At 29.8% G+C, this 20,768-nt stretch overlaps 1 protein-coding gene across 1 annotated transcript; it reads left to right on the top strand.

The window, feature by feature from the left end:
* Window positions 1-18,738: 18,738 nt before the first annotated feature.
* Window positions 18,739-20,396, top strand: LOC105799017 (protein TIFY 5A). Its single transcript, XM_012629333.2, has 3 exons — window positions 18,739-18,887; window positions 18,982-19,078; window positions 19,877-20,396. The coding sequence occupies exons 1-3, from the start codon at window positions 18,817-18,819 to the stop codon at window positions 20,084-20,086; spliced, it is 378 nt and encodes a 125-aa protein (XP_012484787.1). The 5' UTR covers window positions 18,739-18,816; the 3' UTR covers window positions 20,087-20,396.
* The last annotated feature ends 372 nt before the right edge of the window (window positions 20,397-20,768 follow it).

Here is a 20,768-nt window from a genome sequence, read left to right as displayed (position 1 = left end):
CATTTTCCTTTAATTTTCGATGTTCAACTCTAGGCAATTCAGTGATGAATCGTGGTGTCCACTTCTGAGTTAATTTGAGACCTCAGCAATCGTGCTATTGTTTAAGCTCAATGCATTCTCCAATACCCTATTCTCTGAAATTCTGTATCAGTATACGATGACTTTGGCTCATGAAGTAGCCTCTCAAAATGAGGCAATGCCCATTAGAAGTCTTCGATAATGGTGATGTCCATGCCTCATTGTGCTCGAAATTTGAGTCACCCTTTTTAGGTTTTCAATTCAAAACCTCATTTGGTCACAAAGCGCCCTTTGCAGGTTTTCGCTTTGGCCTCTCCTTTTTCTTTTCTTTTCATTCGATTTTCATCTAGATTTCTCTTTTCATTCTTCTTTCTTTTCTCATTTTCATTTTGGTCTTGATTTTGATTTTTTCTTCTTTCTTCTTTTTGTTTTTTTTTATTTTGATTTTTTATTTTTTTATTTTCATTTTGACTTTGATTTTGATTTTTCTTTTTCTTTTTCTTCCATTTTTGATCTGAGCCTTTTGGGGCACAACTACGACAGAAAACTTTGGATCTTCCTCTTTAATCAGGATGGACCCAACAACAACTTGAAGAGGTAGAAATCGGACTTCAAATGGGCAAAGCTATGCTGACTCCACGAGAAAGGCATTGCCCCGGCAAAGAATTACATCGTTCATACTGCAAATTTCTAACATAATTCTGTTGTGCAAATTTCATTATTGGCGTTTAACTCAGGGCATATCCTGGTATGATCATACGAAGACATATTTGAACCCTAGAGGTCACTCAATAAGGTATTGCTTCATCTCTGCGGTCAGGTCAATTCTAATCTTTACCACGCTCACAATTTCTAATGATTCTTTGTGAGGTAGGATCTGTCTATCCTCTTATTCAACCATCCTTAACAAACTACAATCTTTGTCATTTTCAAAGCCCTGAGATCCCTCTGAACACATGCCTCTCTCAAAAGGAAAATCTGGGTCTGTAGCAGAGTCATTCACGTCATTGATATCCAGGGACTCATAATAAGTACCGAAGAATATACAAAAGAAAGTATAAATTTACAAATAATTATTTATACAATATGATTATGAATTATGTGGAAGAAAATCTAAAAGAATGAAATAATCAGAAATAATTATTCAAAAAGAATGAATGAATATTGGCTCAAAAGTGAATGCAAAGATGTATTTTATTAGAATAATAACGTTCAGACATTAGCCTATTTCACAAAGGAATTTCTATCGCTTTAGGCTAAAAACAACAAAAATGTTCTGAACATTACTCTAAATAAGCCCCGATAACTACAGGGATTTCTTCTGCAGTCTAATTGTTTAGAACACTCCCAGGGTTATAAGGGCGGATATCTAACAAGGTCCCTTTTCCTTTTTGTCTTCATGTATGCCATTGGTGTGAACACTTGCCAACATTGCTTCATACATCTCATTTATCCCGTTGTCAACATGATTGGGTAGATGGTTTTTTGCACTAGATGAATCACCCAACTTGACAATACCCATGTTGATGAATTTTTCGACTAGCTTCTTGAAGGCAATGCAATTCTCTATTGAATGCCCCGTAATTCCCGCATGGTAGTCACATTGTGCGTTCATGTCATACCATTTGGGATACGAGGGTTGTATGGGTTTTAAGTAATGAGGAGCAACAACATGCGCATCGAATAAGCTTTGATACAACTCCTTATATGACATCGGAATTGATGTGAACTGGAGCTTCTCAGTACCTGGTTTCACTCTAGATTCTTGCTTTAAAGGACTCCGATGTCTGGTGGTTTCTGTCTTTTGCCGGCCTATAGTGATTGGTTTTGAGTGGCCCTTGTTATATCTGCCTGCATTATCCCCTTTATTCGCCTTCTTCCCTAGGGCCTTTGTAGTATCTGGGTATTCTATCCTCATCTTCTTTATTTCGGCTAGATTAGCAACAGGACTAGCTAAATCATTCCTCAAATTGGATTCTAAGCCTGTCAGGCAATTCACTGGTGTCGATGTACCAGTCTGATAATATTGGGATCTGACAGTAAAAAGTGCTCCTTGTGGACGCCCATCTGGCTGAACCTGGACACTTGTCAGAGTACAATCTAAGGAATAGACAAGATCCTCATTATCAACCCCAAAGTAAACTACCGGGTCTTTCATTTCTTTTGACTTTCCAGCTAGCAATCGGTTAAACTGGTTTATCATAGTTCTCCGTAATTCTAGCATCTGATATTTCATCTCATGTTCAAATTCAGTCAATTGTTCCTGCATCTGGATCTGCATTCGTTCTAATATCTCCAACCTTTGGTCCATTCATTTAGTCTCTATTCGAATACCGCAAAAATGTTGGTTTTCCAGACTTTCTGAAATATTTTTTCCTAATTAGGGTCACTTCGTGAAAATCTAATGCATATGATGCAATGTAATGCAAATGCATGAAATGAATACCTAAAGAGACGTTGATTCTGATTCAATTACATTTAGAAAACTTTTCTAGAAAACAAATTCCCTTACATAAAACGGATACATGTACAACCTCACCCTCATATTCCAAGAAACAACATCGGCCTTTTCTTCATCCACATGTTTGAGGTAATCTCGCCAATAGATGCCATTGCTAGCTCATTTTCTTGATCTTGGTTGCGATCCATCATCTGCCCATCTTCATAAGGCTCGTCAGCTTGTCGAAGGCTTTTGGACAATCGTCTCGAACCCTTAAGTCACGAAGTAAAGATCATGAACTCTTCCATCGCCTTTCTTGTGTTTCTCAGAATATATTTGGGAAGTTGTATTGTTTTCCATTTTATCAAGGAATCCGTATTCCATGACAAGCTTTCTAATTTAGTAATCGGACTTGAATCAATATCTCTTTCCTAAGATGCAGATGCGATGCAATCATAATCAAAGCACAAAAAGAGGGGTTAGTACAAAAATAAACAAGGAAAACAGAAAGTACCTAATCGGGTGACTACTAGGGGTTTGGAGTGGCTCTATCTAGGCTAAGTTCCTAAGTCCACTATATGAGGTTTGGCTCTAAAGATAAGGTACCCGAACCAGCAGATTCCTCGATCCTCACCCATTATAGGCTCATATAGACCGAGTTCGGTTCAGGGGAATACATTTCCCTATGGCTGCACAGAGATGAAAATCTCACGAAGACATAGGTACGGATGTATCTCGAAAGTGATCCACTATCCTGCACGGAGGTGAAAACCTTGCGAAGGAGTAGCTTCTCACTCCCACTTAAAAGGCGTGACCAACGGTCATGCAATGCAATGTGCAGAAAGATATAAAAATTTAAAATACAAAACATGATGAAGACTATAACTCAAAACAAATGAAATGCAATGAGAGGATCTCACTCCCACTTAAAAGGCGTGACCAACGGTCATGCAATACAATGTGCAGAAAGATATAAAAATTTAAAATACAAAACATGATGAAGACTATAACTCAAAACAAATGAAATGCAATGAGAGGATCGTATATTTAAATCAAATTTTCAACTTTCGACAAAAAGACAAGAAATAATCAACTCGTGGCTTGACTCTCTTATTTTATCTCCCCAGCGGAGTCGCCAAGCTGTTGACACCATTTTTTGGATGAAAAACGGGGTCGACTTGGGTTTGAAAATGAAAACGAAAAAAAAGGAGTCGCCACCGATCCTTTTTGATGAGGTGTGATCGGGTCACCTCGTAAAAGTGGTTGTTTTTAATAAACGGTTTAATTTTATTAAAACAACGAGTTTGGTCCACGAAATTTAGAAAAACAGGTTCGGGAGTCGGTTATGCACGAGGAAGGATTAGCACCCTCGATACGCCCAAAATTGGTACCAAGTTGATTACTTAATGTCTTAGTGTCGAAAAGCTGAAAACTTTAAAGAAATTCAAAATACGATCCTTAAAAATTTTCGAATGGCATGGATTAAAAATCAAGAGGATATTCAGCAATTTGGCTGAACGTGAAATCGAAACCCAGCACCTTAGGCACGTTTCTCAAATTTCCAAACGTAAAACATTGCCTTATTTTTGAAAAGTTTTTTGAAAAGGATATTTAGCTATTTGGTCGAACGAGAAATCGAAACCCAGTACCTTAGGGCACGTTCCTCGAATTTCCAAACGTAAAATATTGCCTTATTTTGAAAATTTTTTAAAAGGATATTAAGTCATTTGGTGGAACGAGAAATCAAAACCTAGTACCTTAGGGCACGTTCCTCGAATTTCCAAACGCAAAATATTGCCTTATTTTAAAAATTTTTGAAAAGGATATTAAGTCATTTGGTCAAACGAGAAATCTGAACCCAGTACCTTAGGGCACGTTCCTCGAATTTCCAAATGCAAAATATTGTCTTATTTTGAAATATTTTCCTTTTTTTTTTAAAAAAACATGATATTCACGTGCATGATGGAATAATAAACATGATTATGTAAAAAATAAACAAAACGAATAATAAATCAATCATACATTACATAGCAAATAAATAAATAAATAAACTAAAGCATAAAAATGGGCATATAAATAAATGCATAAATGAATATAAAAATAAAGGAAAATATATGAAAATTATAAAATATGAAAAATATGTACGTACATATAAAGGGAAAAATGTATGTATATACATAAAATTATGTAAATATGAAAAAAGATATATAAATTATAAGATATAAAAATATAAGTATTTACATGTATATGTATGTAGATCATAAAATACAAAGATATATAGAATATAAATATGTACGTAAATTTATAAAAACATGAAAAATATATGTATATATGCATTATAAAATATATATATATATATATATAAGTAAATATGTGCATATACGTATATAACTATCATAAAATATAAAAAGTATGTATATAAGTATATATATAAAAAATAAAAAAATGTTCCTATATATATAAAAGCAATAATAATACTAATACTACTACTAATAATAATAATAACACTAAAATAATTAATTAAATGATAAATTTGCTAAAAACGGACTAAATCAAATAAAAACAAAAAAGCTGGTAATTCAAATAAAAAACAAAAGCGGATTAAATTGCAACTCGCGCCAAACAGAGAGGGACCAGACGGGTAAATAGACCGGAGCCCTCAAAACGCATCGCAGCAAGGAGGATCAATTTGAAACATGAAAGAAATTTCAAGATCAAATTAAAAAAAAGAAACTTAATTGTAAAATAGTTAAAATGCGGAAGGGCCGAAATCGCAAATAGACCCTCAAGTACAAAAACACGCGGACCTTCATTGGGTCGGGTCGGGTCGGCCTGATCCGTGTCAAAACGACGTCGTTTTGAGGCTTTCTGAACTCCTCCAAAACGGCGCCGTTTTAATATCCTATATAAATCCATTTTTTTCTTAAAATTTCATTTTCTCCCTTTTCCTTAAAAAAACCTAAAATTCTCTCAAACCCTCTCCCCATTTTCCAGGACTCGGCCGAGATCGGACCGGAGAGCCAGCCAGATTATCACACGCCACCGACACAGTGGTAGGAAAATCAAAAGAAGGTATTTTTTTGCCTTTTTTTATATGTTATAAGTTATATATATAGTTTTTTAAAAAAAATAAAAGAAACCAAAATCAAATACAAATAGCTTCGAAAAAAATAAAGAGAAAAGAAATAAAAAACAGAAAAGGAAAATAGATATACCGAAAGAGGGTTTTGAATCTGATTTTTTTTATTTCTTTTAAAACGTGAAAGAGAGAGAGAGCCCCTTTTACAATACATATTCTTGGCTTTATAGCCGATTTACATGAGATTTCTAGTCTATTTTTTGGTTGCTGATGTTTCCTCTTTATCATTGCAGGCATGGGGGCACGTGGGTGGAGATGACAGTGGCAGTTGGCGGTGGTTGCTGGCAGAGCAGGTGAGCAGAAGACCAAGGGTGGTTGCGGCGCTAGGCTAGGGAAAGCGGCTAGGTTTTTTTTTGTTTCTTTCTTTTTTTTTTGGCTGAAAATAGTTTAGGTTTTGGGCTTGTTAGGCCATTAGGGTTTTGGGTTAGTGTTTAGGTGGGTTGAGGTTTGGGTGTATGTATTTTATTTGTTTGTAATGGGCCCGGGTGAAATTGGGCTTCTACATTTAGTAATATAATCAACTATGAATGACATATTAGTCAATTCAAAAGTTTTTCGAAACTAATGTTTTTATATATATGGGTTAGCATTTGATAATCTCACAGTTGTTCGAGTGCCAATCTTAAAAAGTCATTAAAAATCAAAAGCAAGAATCACATTTTCTCCAATATTTGATTGATAGAAAGAAGGTTATTAAAAAAAAGAACAATTTAGATTCGGATATGGTTATTCTGATATATAAAATAGAGAATACTTTAAAATCTGCATAGTGGGACCAAAACTTATTGTCTTACCACTTGGCCACACCCCATTTAGATTTCTATTTAAAACTACTAGTAGTGTAATTTTTTCATTTCACAAGTAACTTTAAAAAATTGTCACGTGTCTTTATTTTTTATATATTTATTTTTTAATATTTTATATATCCCTATAAAACACTTGTCAACCCTCTAACCTCTACTACAAAGGTACCAAATATTATTCCTATATATATTATAGATAACTTTTAACAAAATCAAAATTCTTATTTATAAGTACGAAATAGCTTCTTATTAAATATACTTATTTGATAAAATATTTTAGTAAAGTTAAAATTATTAATTTAAGTGATAAATATTATAAATAAAAAATTAATGACATAATTAGTAATATAATAAACAACAAAAGTTATATTTGTCACTTAATTTTTTAAATCTCCTAATTTTATATAGATTATAAATAAGGACATATGTTAATAGGTTTTTTTTATTCCATTAACAATATACAAAATAATTATTTTTGTTATATATATTCTTAAATTCATATACTTTGCTTAAGCACATTTTTATTTTTATTTTGTTGGAATCGAGGTATCCACTATCAGTAGCAATGATTAATCCTTCACAGTAGGTGCTTTCCGAAGAAGTAAGCAGTTGACCATGAAATATGTTCCGTTTTCATAAAAATTAGCTTGAAGTATATGTAGATTACCATATAGGTTGCCACTATCACATTAATATCGTTAAAAATTAAGACTTAATGGTGCAAAAAGCCCTCAAACTTTAAAAAAAAAACAATTAAGTCTTTTTTTTTCCACTCATTTAGGTACTTGAACTTTCAAAATGCATCAAAAAAGTCCTCAAACCTTTTTCAAAAAAAGCAATTAAGCCCCTACCCTTTTTTGCACTCAATTGGGTACTTGAACTTTCAAAATGCATCAAAAATACCCTAAAACTTTTTCAAGAAAAGCAATTAAGCCTCTGCTTTTATTAAAAATTAGAAAAAATATTATTAAAATTAATAAAATCTATAAATATTATTAAATTTTAATAAAATTCAAATATTAAAAATTTATTAATAATTAGAAAAAATATAAAATCGTAAAAATATAAAAATTGTAAAAAATTATAAAATATATAGAAATATAAAAAATATAAAATTTTATAAATTATACAAAATGTAAAGAAATATAAATTTTGTAAAAAACTTTTATGAAATTTATCGTACCAAAAGAAATATTTTTATAATTTTTCTATAACTTTTATTTATTTTTATTTTTTGGTCATTTTTCGCCACATGTCACGTTGTGTTGCACGTGACGACTTTAATTGAAAATTACTAGGGGTCATCAATTTTTTATGATTTTTATAAAATTTTATATTTTTTTATTTTTATGATATTTATAAAAAAATATATTTTTTAATATTTTATTAAAATTTAATATTTTTCTAAAATTTATTAATTTTTATAATTTTAATAAGAGCAAGGGCTTAATTGCTTTTTTGAAAAATTTTGAGGGTCTTTTTGATGCATTTTGAAAGTTCAAGTATTCAATTGAGTGGAAAAAAAAAGGGCTTAATTGCTTTTTTTTTTAAAATAAGTTTAAGGGCCTTTTTAACTGATTTTGAAAGTTAAAGTACCCAAATAAGTGCAAAAAAAGGGGGGCTTTTTACAGCCTTAAGCCAAAAATTACTATTTTAGTCAACAAATTTATTAGAAAAAATTATTTGACTGTTTTTAAAAGGTTAATTGCCATATTTAGCTAAAAAGGAATAAATTTGAAATTGACAAAAATTATAAATATTGAAGGCTAAATATAAAATTATGACTTTAAATTATGATTTTTCTAATATTTGAATAATATAAAACTAAAAGTTCCATTAACATTAAACAGATGAAGCATTTTTATCGAAAGGAAGGCGAACCACTCGGCGCATGCTCTGGCTGAGGAAGGGAAATAGTGGACAGAGGCAAGGGTTTAGATCGAAGAAGCCCCTCCATAAGCCACAATAGCAGCCAGCAAAGATAGAAGACGTTCAATCGGCAAGGAAAATGTGTTGGAAGATCAAACATCATAACTTCCGACAGTTTCCTTTTCACAGAATGTTCCATTGAGGGCCTAACTAGTATCGACTTAAAACATGATAGACAACAATGGAAGTGGATGGATGGATGAGTAGCTTGACTGTTGAAACGTCACTTGGGAAGAGGCCATGGGATTACTCCATTATTGTTTTTTGCCAAATACATAAATGTTTGGTTCAGTTTTCCTTTTCTTGGGCCACCCACCGGTTAATGGTGAGGGACAGCTTAAGACACATCGCATTCATGCACATTTGATTCATTTTTCCTTATTAATGGCAACCACCTAGTTATTTAAAAAAAAAATCAAATTATTATTTTCACTAAAGATTAATTATATATTGAAGTTTTTTTTTTCAGTTATTATATTTAATGGAAAAATTACAATTAAGATCACTAAATTATTAATAAATTTGTGTTTTAATCACTCAACTTTAAAAAGTTGCAAAATGATCACTTAATTATTCGAAAGTTTTCGTATAAGTCATTGGGTTGTGAAATGGTTGTTGTATGGCCTTCTTTGTTTGTATTGCTTGTACCAACCGGAAGCGCTCAGTCCCCTTCTCCTCAAAGTTTACGTTTTTTTTTTCATGAAACAACTTTAAACGTCACGAATCTATGAACCAAAATTCAAATATCATTTTTCTCCGATCTCCAACACTAATCGTCTGACCAGCTTAGATATAAGGTATATTCTTCTACTTATCGATGGGTACTGTTCCACCATACCGATCGTTAAATCGTCACTCCAGGCTCGCTAGTTTAGCTTTTTTCTTTAAAAAAAAACTTAACAGTCTAACGACTTAGATAAAAACTTAGTTCAATGACTTAAATGAAAATTTTCAAATAGTTCAATGATCATTTTATAAATTTTTTAAATCGAGTGATCAAAATGTAAGTAATAGTGACCTTAGGTGTAGTTTACCCATATTTTAATTATGTTTAATAATTTATACCTTATTACTTGCCTTTCGGCTTCACTAATCTCCTTTCCGAACTTATTGACCGTTTCTAGTCTTTTGTCTTTTAGTTAACAACACATGTTTTGTCTGCCATTTTAATAGCCACAATTAAAACTATTATTATTTTGAATAATTTCATTATAGGTTCTGATTATATCTGTTTTTTTTATACAATTGCCTAGAACTACCCATAGCCCCTTCCCATCCTATAAATAGGAAGATAATACGCTTCAGCACACTCGAACCCACGTCCTCCAGCATTGACAACAATGCACATGCCATTCAAGCTAATACTCAATTAACAAGGTAAACTATATTATTAGCTACTCAATTATGGGTAAATTTTCGTTTTTGGTAACTTAATTTAAAAAAATACAATTTGGCCTCTAAAGTTTTCAAATTTATGTTTTTGTCACTCAACTGTTAACGGATTAATAGTGGCACCTTTTTAATTAGTATAATAACAATTTTAGTCCATAAATTTTATATTTTTTCAATTTGACCTTGATTCTATATTAAGTGATAAAAATTGAATTTCTTTTAAAAATACATAAAATCTAAAATTAAATAAAATAGATAAAATTTTCAAAAATAGATAAAGTTTTTATAAAATTGTTATCAAGGTTTTTAGAATTAGACCGGTGGTTGAACTAATCAAATCACCTATTCTCGTTCGAATGATTTATTCGGTTCAATTGAATAAATTATTTTTAAAAATAAAAATATTTTTAAAAGTAGATGAAATCAGTTCAATTGGTTCACGGTCTAATCCCTTATTTTTTTATCAGTACTTCACCTGATTTTTGATCCAACCAATCCACCAAACTGATTCTTATTTACTGAACTGATGTGGCAAAAGCAAGAAAGGGTCTTGATTCCCTTGATTAAACGGAGTAATTTTTAACTTAAGCCCGTCTAGATACTTATTTATTCGATTAAGCCCTTTTATGCCTTTAAATAATGAAAATTTTGCATTTTTGACCCTCCAAAAAAAAATAGCCATTCATTTTAATATCTTTTAACAAAAGTTTTTGACTTCAACCTCATAAAATTTTATAGTATTATCTCAATACTCGAAAATTTTCTAGCTTTGCCTTACCACTCCTATGAACAAATCATTTTATGGATAACTCAAAATTTCTATCTTAAAAATAGATTTTATGTTTTTAAGGACTTTCTAATAGGATAAATTAATTCAGATAATACTATATTATGAACATCAATTATGTGAGTGAAAATATATATTTATTAGAAGTTTATAATAAAATCGGATGAAATTTTAGCAAGATATATTTATTAGAAGAATATTTGGTATTATGATAGTTTTTATTGATTTTATATAAAAATATAAAAAAAATTCAAACTAATTAATCCATTAAAATGGGTGTGGAATAGAGTTGCTCATGGGTCGGGTCGGGTTCGAGTTGGGCCTAAGCATGATATTAACATACTTCATATTTGTAAAAAATTAACTCAAGCTCATTTTAGGCCTACCCATATTATTTTTTATTTTTTAAAAATATTTATATTATATTATTTTAACATTTAATAATTTTATACAATTTTCTATTTATTGAAAATTTTTATATAATCATCTTAACATTATTTTAAATTTTACATTAAAGTAGTATTATATATTTAGTATAGGTTTATTTTCTTAATGTGTTTTAAATTACATAATATATAAAAATAACATAATATAAAATATTATAAACTTAAAACGGGCTGGGCCTTGAATGTTTAAACTCGACCCATATTTTAAGTGGGCCTAATTTTTTTGTCTAAACTCATTTTTCGAAATTAATATTTTTATCTAAATCCTCTCAAATTTTAAACAAACCTTTAAGTCTGGACAAATAACCCTACCGGTGAACTGTGGATGAACTCCAATTGCTAAAATGAGAAATCTTTCAAAAGTAAAAAACAAATCATAAAGTTTAAAAAGAAAAAAAAAATGCAAAACATTGCATGAAAATTGTGAAATTGCTAGAAATAGATATTTTGGGATAATACATTAACTAAAAAAAAATAAAACGAAAGAAGAATAAAACCCCCACGAGTCTTTCACGTGCAGCTGTAGGGCGTGGGGTACACGGCGCGGTCACATGGGAGAAAAAATGCTGTCGTGATGGATTGATGGGCCCCAATCAGAACAAAACTAGAGCCGTTCGATTCATTGTTAAGCCATATCTTCTAAGCTGTTAGGTGGGGTTCATTAAGATGACTACTACCACACGGATTGCTACCCTTCGTTAGCCTAACTTCCGAAATCTACGGCTCAAATGGCTCCTCATCTTTCATTATCAAAAGCATCTTTCACGACCTAAATAAATTTAGTCACGGTTTGAGAAATTTTTCGTTTAATTTAACAAAACGTCCTCAAACTATGGTTGAAATTTTATGTTGGGTTCTAAACTTTAAAATATTCTAACTGAATCCTCAAAGCATCAGTATCGTATCAATCAACCTAACCATTAATTTAGGCATTAAATAGCAGTATGAATATGATGCTAAACCTATTTAAAACATGTGGATTGAATTATAAACATATTTGTACCTATCACATAGATGGTTCGAATCTAACATGTTATAAAAATGGACAACGTCAATAAAATTTAAGAGATCTAATTTTTTTTATTAATAAGTTAGAGTTAGGTTGTCCGTGTAGTACATACACATGTTTATAATTTGATTCATGTGGTTTACATGTGTTTCTCTTCAAGTTTGAGGTGACACTTAACACTGAAGCTAATGATCAAATTGATGGAAAGACTGTATTATTATAATAGCGCTGCTTTGAGAACTCAATTAAAATATTTTAAATTTATATCGATTTGAATATAAAATTATTAATACGGGTCAAGTCTATTGAGTTGAGTCGCTTTCTTGTTTAGTCTATTTTTATATTAAATATATTTTCTATAATTACATATTAAATTTTGTTATTATCATTGAATATTATTAGCGATGTCAATTGTATAATCAGTTGCAACTCACTTTACAATTGTATTGATTGCAACTTGGCTATTTTGTTGGTTTCTTTTAATTTATTTATAAGTACTGTTTTTAGAATAAGGGGTTGGATCGGTTGACCTCGTAAATCAGTTGAACTAGTTTCATTTTCTTTTAAAAATATTTTTATTTTTTAAAAATAATTTATTCAATTGAACCGAACAAATCGATCAGACCGATCGAACTGAAAACAATTGGTTGAAACTAGTTTATTAATTTCTTAAGGTTTCAAGTTCAGATCTATATCTTTCTTTTAAGGGTATAATGTACTACTAGTCACTTAATTATGGGTAAGTTTTTGTTTTATTCACTTAATTAAAAGTTACAATTTGATCACTAATGTATTTGAAATTACTTTTAGTCACCGACTTTTAAGTAGCTAACAATGGCACTTTTTAGATGGTATAATAACATTTTTGAATTTAGGGTTGTGGCATGTATATAAGTGTATTTGTGTAATTTTTATTGTATAAAAGTCTTGATGAGTTGAAAACTTGTAATGAATATGATATATGATGGTGATTTTGAATGTTGGTAATGGCATGTGAATTAGTTAAGTAAATGCTTAGTTGAAAATGGTATGTTTCATTTCCATGCATGAGGTATGTGTTGGTGAATGGTAAATTTGATTCATGGTTAATGTCATGAAGATTTGATGAATGAATTGTGTATGTATGTAAATTTTGAGTTAGGCTAATAAGGTTGACATAGTTGGATGGAAGTTTGGGATCAAATATGTTTAAATGTTGAATGGTGAAGGAATGTGACTTATCCATGATCGTTGAAGTTCATGCTTAAAGTTTAGAAGCTATTGATGTGTATTTGTACATAGGTGTATGTGTTGAAGTTGAAAGATATGTTTTTAATAGATTTGGCATAGGTGAAGTTGTAATGGAATGTATGAAATGTCATGGTTTGGTTTTGAAATTGATTTGGTAACTTGTTGGGATGAGATGGCATGATTTTCCCTTGATGATGGTGGTACAATATGGCTTGATTCAAATAGGTGGATGTGCATATCTTGAATAGGGATCAAATTGTGCATTATTGCCAAAAACAGGGGTCATGTGTCGATGACTAATCTTCCTTGTAGCAACATCGACCGACAGTAAGCGACGTCGAGTGACTTGAGGTCGTGACATGACATACTGTTTTGGCAACAACACGACGTGGAAAAGATAACGTCATGGCATAGGTCCTAAATTTCTAAAACTTTGCAATTTGGTCCTATTTTGTGTTCAAGTTGACAAAAAAACTTATGTAAGCTAGAAAATGATTGTTTATTATAATTTGACTGTGATTGATGTTTGATTGCACATGAGAATTATTATTTACTGTGTATTTATCTGTAGTTGCTCCAAAAGCAAATGTAGCATTTTGTAACTCAGACCCGACAATCGGATCGGACGAGGGGTGTTACAAGACTATTCAACAACCTTAGAGTTTGGAGGAATTTAATTTCGAAAGAAAAGCACCACTCTATATAATTGGTTATGCAATAATGTTAGTGATGAATCTTTATGCTATGATGGTACCTCCCCTTGGAATGTTGTTTTTAATGTGTTATGTTTGAATGCTTGGAAGCATAGAAATGGTATCATTTTTAATGTAGGGTATTCATGTATCGATGTAATTCTTAAGCAAAGTGTAGCTTGGGCAAAACAAATCTTTATGACTACATCAAGGGTTGCGAACCAAAATGTTGAAGTGACTAGGGTTTAATGAGAGACACTTGAATTTGGGTGGGTGAAGCTGAATTCAGATGGGGTCATGGGGGTTGTTGATGTCTCTACCAGGCATGGTTCTTCAGGAGATATCATGCAAGATGCAGAAGGAAAATGATTGTTTGGCTTTTGCAGGAACATTAGTGTCGTTACAACTTAGCAAGCACAAATTTAGGTTGCTTTTGATGGTTTGCAACTTGCACTGGAGAGGGGATTCAAGAGAATAATTGTGGAGATTGCTAACATGAATATTTTGAATTTGTTAAACCAAAGATTGGGAATACTTGAAATAAAATTTTGGTTTGAAATTTTAGAATTTTTAAAATTCGAGTTCAAATCTCACCCTGTGTAAATTATATGCAAGTTCTCTCCATATTTATTTCGATTAAGCCCCACCATGTGTCCTGACTATATATGTCTAAAAATATTTTATGGCAGATATTAAATTTCAATTATTTTTAAAATTAAACCCTAACAGTAATGTGATTAGAGCAGTTCGAATCCAGATCACACCTGAAATTATAAACAACCTGAACATCAGTTAATTGAATTCCATATTTTAATCATTCTTGCAACCACTTGCTTTGCTTGCCTCTTCAAAATCTTGTCATAAAACCATCACCTAACTTTCATAACAAGACCCATAAAAGAATCATGTGATTAATAAAAACATTATTCACGTGCTATGAATATGGCATTTTCTTTCTTTTGTTTTTAACATGATGGAAAATTTAATGTGTTTTCTAGAAATATATTAATTCATAAGATCAATTACATATATATATATATATATATATATATTAAATCAAATTATAATATGATAATTAAATTAAATAAATTATACAATATAATATAATTAAATTAAGTTAAGTTAATAATGGAGTCCACAATTATAGATTAATAATTAACAAAATATTTTAATACCCAAACAACTAAATTAGAAATTAAAAAAAACTCTACCCAACCAATTAAATGTCATATTTTAGAATTTTCTATTTTATATTAATAGTAGGGTTTTATTTTATTTGATAAATTTGGTTATACAATGGTACACCACATTATTATTTTTATTTGTAATTAAATATATTCTAAAATTATGTGTAATTTTTTATGCTTCGTGATATATCACTTTATCAACATATTATTCAATTTTAGTTCATGCTATGCTATTACATATTCATGAAAAATTATCAGTATAATAATTTATTTGATCTTTTAACTTTACGAAAAAATTATTTTACTTTTTATTTAATTTATCACCTCTTTTAACCTTTAAATTTGTGTTGTTTATCAAATCACCCAACATGGATGAAAAATTAACGTCTATTAACTTTATTGACAATTAATTAATTTTTAATATTTAAAATTTTAAAATTTTTAAATAAATTATTAACATTATTAAAAGTATAATTTTTTTAACTTTTAAAAAAATTAATTAATTACTAACGTGGCATACACATGGCGTATATGTGGATGTCATGTTAACAAAGTTAACGTTGTTAACGTTTCCATTCATTTTAAGATTATTTGACAAAACAACATAAGTTTAGGGACTAAAAGAGGTGAAAACTAAATGGAAGGTTAATTTTTGTTGTTGTTGTAAAGTTTGAAGGTCAAATAAGACATTATGCCAAAAATATTCAATTCATCATTAGTAATGTTTTTGAACTTCTTGTTGGGGTTTAGTAAGATTTTCAGAACCAAATTGACGGTCTAACTGGTTAGGTCACCGATTTTTCGGTCCAATTCATTTAATAAATAAATCATTAAAAATTTTAAAAATAAATAAACAATCCGATTCAACCGGTTTGATAGTTGGTTCAATCAATTTTTTACTCGATTCAATCGATTTGTATTGATTCCAAATTAACTGGTGTAATATCTCTCTTCGAGACAATGCTCAGTCAATTTTTGGTCCAATCAACTAATCCAACGTGGTTCAAACAACCATGAGTGTAGGAATCGGTGACTAAAGACAATTCATTCGGTGGTTAAGGTGCCTAGAATCTAGAGCTTTTTGAGAGATTGAGTGAAGGGAACTTGGGCAAAGTTTTTTGTAGTATTGACTTAGTGGTATTCTGTAGGAGAAGAAAAGGTTGGCGTTAGGGGCGTTTAAACGGTCGGTTCAGTTAATACCCGAATCGAATTATCATTAACTGAATTAATCAAAATGTAAAAGTCTTTAACCATTAATCGAGTCGAAAGTTTTTGCAAATACATTAACTGAATCGAAATATTTCGATTAATTCAACTGGTTAACCGAATTTATATGTTTTTGTCTTTTTGTTAAAATAAGTATAAAACATATAAAAAAGTACATTGCTAATGTTTATTTTCTTTTTTTAATAATTCAAAAAACTTTAAATGAATGTGAAAACAACAAATGAGACATTAGAAGAACTAATGTTCATTTGCTAATGTTAAAATAAATATAAAATATATATTATTTATTTCGATTAATTCAATTAATTATTTAATTTTAAATCGAATTATCTGATAATTGAAATTTCAAAAAATTATTAACTGATTTTTGATTAAATTAAATTCAACTACCGATTGATTCGATCAATTAATTCGATTTTAACTTAACACGAGTTTTGATCGGGAATGATGTGCTATCCAATAAGGGATGGCTTTATGTGGCGTAACAAGACGTGATTAGAACGTAGTATAAGGAGGTTTAATATTGGGTTACAGAAGGTTTTCCACCACGCATGTTAAAGACGGTGGGCACAATTAATGCGACGTGATGGCTGGTTGGATGAGTCTCCTGGCAAGCGAGCCTACGCTGGCGTAGGGGTTACATACTGTAAAATTGAAAGATTGTAAAAATAAAAAGTCTAAAGGACAATGGTCAATTTATGGTTTTGATCCTTCTACTATGTCTAATTTTAGGATTTAGTTCATATACTTTAATTTAATATAGTTCAGTCCATCTACTTTTATAATATGATTAGTTAATTCAAATTGTTAAGATATTTTTAATAAATAGCTAATATCGTTAATCATTTCAATTAAAATGCTTACATGAATTTTATTTTGAAATTATCTTTCTAACACTAAAAAAATTTCATATCAGCATGATGAGTTGGAAGGACATTTTAAGCAAAAAATTCAAGTCGAAAGTCTAACGAACTAATGAAATTATAAAAGTAGATAATCAAATCATATCAAATTAAAGTTCAAGAATTAAATCCTAATTTTAACATAGTAGGGGATCAAAATTAAAATTTGACCATAATTACATTTTATATTCATTTTTCCTTAAATTACATTTTATTGTATATTCCATAAAATACATCTTAAAATGAAAAAGTAACTTCAAAAATTATAACCATAATTTAAAAACATAATTCAAAATTTTTTATAAAAATAAAAATTAAGTTTTGTAGTGTATTAAAATACGTTGATTTTTGAACCTGTGTGTTGGCCTGATAGTGTGGCCTAGGTTTAAACTGCGCTTGTCGCGTTATTGTCAGAGCTTTATCTTCCTTTTGTAATTCACCAAAAAAAATAGAGATTTCGAAAATTATTTGTCGTAATTCGATATAGTAATTTTTAAAATTTGAAAAGTCAAATATACTTAACCAAGGGTTTGCAATACAATTAAACCAAAAAGTTTCTACTGTACTATTATTTATACTAAAAGAAATAAGAAGAATATCCAAGAAAACATTTGCATTAATTAATGTATTGATAAAATATTATTTGAATACAATGTTTAAAACTATTCTTACTCTTTAAATAAGAGAATAAACGTATTTTAGTGCATTCAAATCCACATCCTCCGCATTTGGTAATAATGTCAATGCCAACAAAATTAAAACTCAATCAGTTACTAAAATAAAATTTTTAATTGAGCTTTACTATTCAAATTTATTTTAAAATAAATTGAAGACGGAATTCAATAAACGCATTTTTAATATTTAAAAATAATAAATTAAATAGTATAATATTAACGATTAATAAAAATAGTTATTTAACCATAAGGTGCGATGTGATGGTTGTTCATCTGATCCCTTAACCCTAAGGTTGGGGGTTTAATTCTCACCCATGAAAATGGAACATATTTTATAATTAGTCATTTATCTCTTTAAAGAGCACCCACGAGTTGACTTTTAAAATAAAATTTTGCAATCTTTGTCAAATATTGTTTTGAAATAATCAAAATCATAGTTAAATTTAATTAAAAATAGAAATTAGTGGAAATTTCAATAAAATTAAAATTTATTGGAAAAATGCGTGGTAAATTTAACCTATTTTCTTTTTAACCCAAAATAAAAACTTCACGTTAGTTTAGTAATCGTTTGTGCAATTTACCCAAAAATTAAAAAATTATATTTAAAAAAAAAAAGAAAAAAAGTTAGAATAGTGCCGACGACTATAAACTTTAAAAGCCATAGCGACAAACCCGTAAATTTAGATTTACTTTTAAAGTTAAAAAAAAACACGAGCCTGATTTTCTCATTCATAGAATTTAAAAAAAATGTTCCACGTGCTTAAATTAAAAAAATAAATCTAATTTTTTCTAGCTCATTTTCATCACGTGTTAAATGTTTACACACATATATATAAATCTTTTGTCCTTCAAGTTTCCCCTTCAAACATCAAATTTCTTCTTCTTCTTCATATTTTAAAATCAAAATCTATTCAATTTAGTCCTTTTTCTTAACCATCAATATGAGACGAAAGTGCAACTTGGAACTGGAGCTTTTTCCTTCACGTATTTTTCCAGGCCATCGTCAAAACATGTATGTGCATATATATATGTTCTTCATTATTTCTGCAATTTTTTTTCATATGGTGATTAATCGATTTTGTATGTTTTTTTTAATGTGAATGTAGGGTGGAAGAGAGCAAAAGAATCCCACAAAATCAACAGCAGCAGCTAACAATTTTCTATAATGGAAGAGTTTGCGTTTGTGATGTTACAGAGCTTCAGGTATTTCAATTTCATCCTTTTCTGCTTTGGTTTAATCCTGATTTGGTTCCTCAACTGTGTTTGGATCAGGGATTTAGTCCCTGTATTTTGGTTTTATCCTTTACTTTAATGTCATTAGCAGGGGAGGAGCGAAAATTTTTATATTAACGGGTAGGAATTGAATTGCAAATTTTTGGGGTTTAAAATGCAAATTTACCTTTATATTTAGCTTATAACTTTATAATTTTAGAGAGATCAAACTAAAATTTTACGATTTTCAGGGGCCTAGGCTCTTGCCTACCCCTGATTACACCATATTCCGATTAAAATGTTTATTTGAATTTTTCCTTAAAAAAGGCTTGTTCCAACTAATGCTAAATGAATTTTTTCTATGTTGGATCGGTTGAATCAGGGAAGGGTTAGGGTATTGATTTAAAACAAGAGGTTTGATCAATTGACCTAAATCGATTTTTTGTTTTTATCTTTTACTATGAATTTTTAATTAAATCAACTGAACCGATGAATCAGTGGTCTAATCGGTTCAATCACTGATCTAATTTAGAAAACCTTGGTTGGATTAGGTTTTTTTAAGAAAAAAGCACAAAATATGTTAAATGAAATAGTTCACAGAACTAACTATTTGGATTAACTCGTGATATTATTAAAATAAAAGATATCAAATTATGTCAAATTAAAGTGTAGAGACTATTAGTTTTGGTATAGCAGAGGGACCAAAATCACAATTTTACCTATTTGAAAAATAATAAGACAGAATATAATTCTAATATCTGACACTTACCCGAATTCGAAAATTTTCAGGCAAGAGCTATTTTAATGAGGGCAAATCGAGAAGCGGATGAAAGAATAAAAACTCCAACAGGATCGGAACCGGATTCACCAACATCGTCATCATCGACATCCCCGTCTCGATTATGTAGCCCTAATGCTGGTCTTTCCATGAAGAAATCCCTTCAAAGGTTCCTTCAAAAAAGAAAGAACAGAATCCAAGCTACCTCCCCTTACCATTAAAACATAACTTATGATCATCAAATATCTTTGCAAATTTAAAAAAAAAAAAAAGTAGATTAAAGGAAGGAATTGGACTGAATTGAATTAAATTGAGAGTTATATGTCCTTTTTTGTCTACCAATTTCCAAGAAATTGGAATTGGGAGGCTTTTCTCTTTCTTTCTTTCTTTCTTTTTTTCCTTCCTTCTCTTATTTTGTAAATTAATGTATGAAATATGGATTGTAGCTTGAAGAACCATCAATTTTAGATTTGTTTTATTGTTCTCTCTTCTTTCTTTCTTTTTCCAATTTAACTTTAATTATTGGTTGAATTATGCCTCCAATCCCTGTACTATTTGAATTTAATCATTTTTTTATTTTCAAGAATTTAATCTCTTTGTTTATTTGAAGTTCAACTGATAATATTATTAAAGAATTTGTTTTAATTTAAAATTTGATGTCGAGTCGATAACGCATATTTAAATTTAACAAAAATATGGTAATGAAATCACCAGATTGGCCTTGATTTTAAATAAGTAGAGGAATTAAATTTATGAAATTAAAAGTAAATGGGTTAAATTTTAAAAATAAAAAAGGGTAAAATTAGACCTTAATTATTTTTATTTTCTTTCATTTTCTATTAAACCCAACGATTAATCTTTCATCCAAAACAACTTTGCAAAATGAAAAAAAATCAAATAAGA

This window comes from Gossypium raimondii, chromosome 9 (genome assembly GCF_025698545.1).
Source record: "Gossypium raimondii isolate GPD5lz chromosome 9, ASM2569854v1, whole genome shotgun sequence".
Lineage (NCBI taxonomy): Eukaryota > Viridiplantae > Streptophyta > Magnoliopsida > Malvales > Malvaceae > Gossypium > Gossypium raimondii.
Note: the sequence above shows the minus strand (reverse complement) of the source record. Positions and strands in the feature narration are given on the sequence as shown.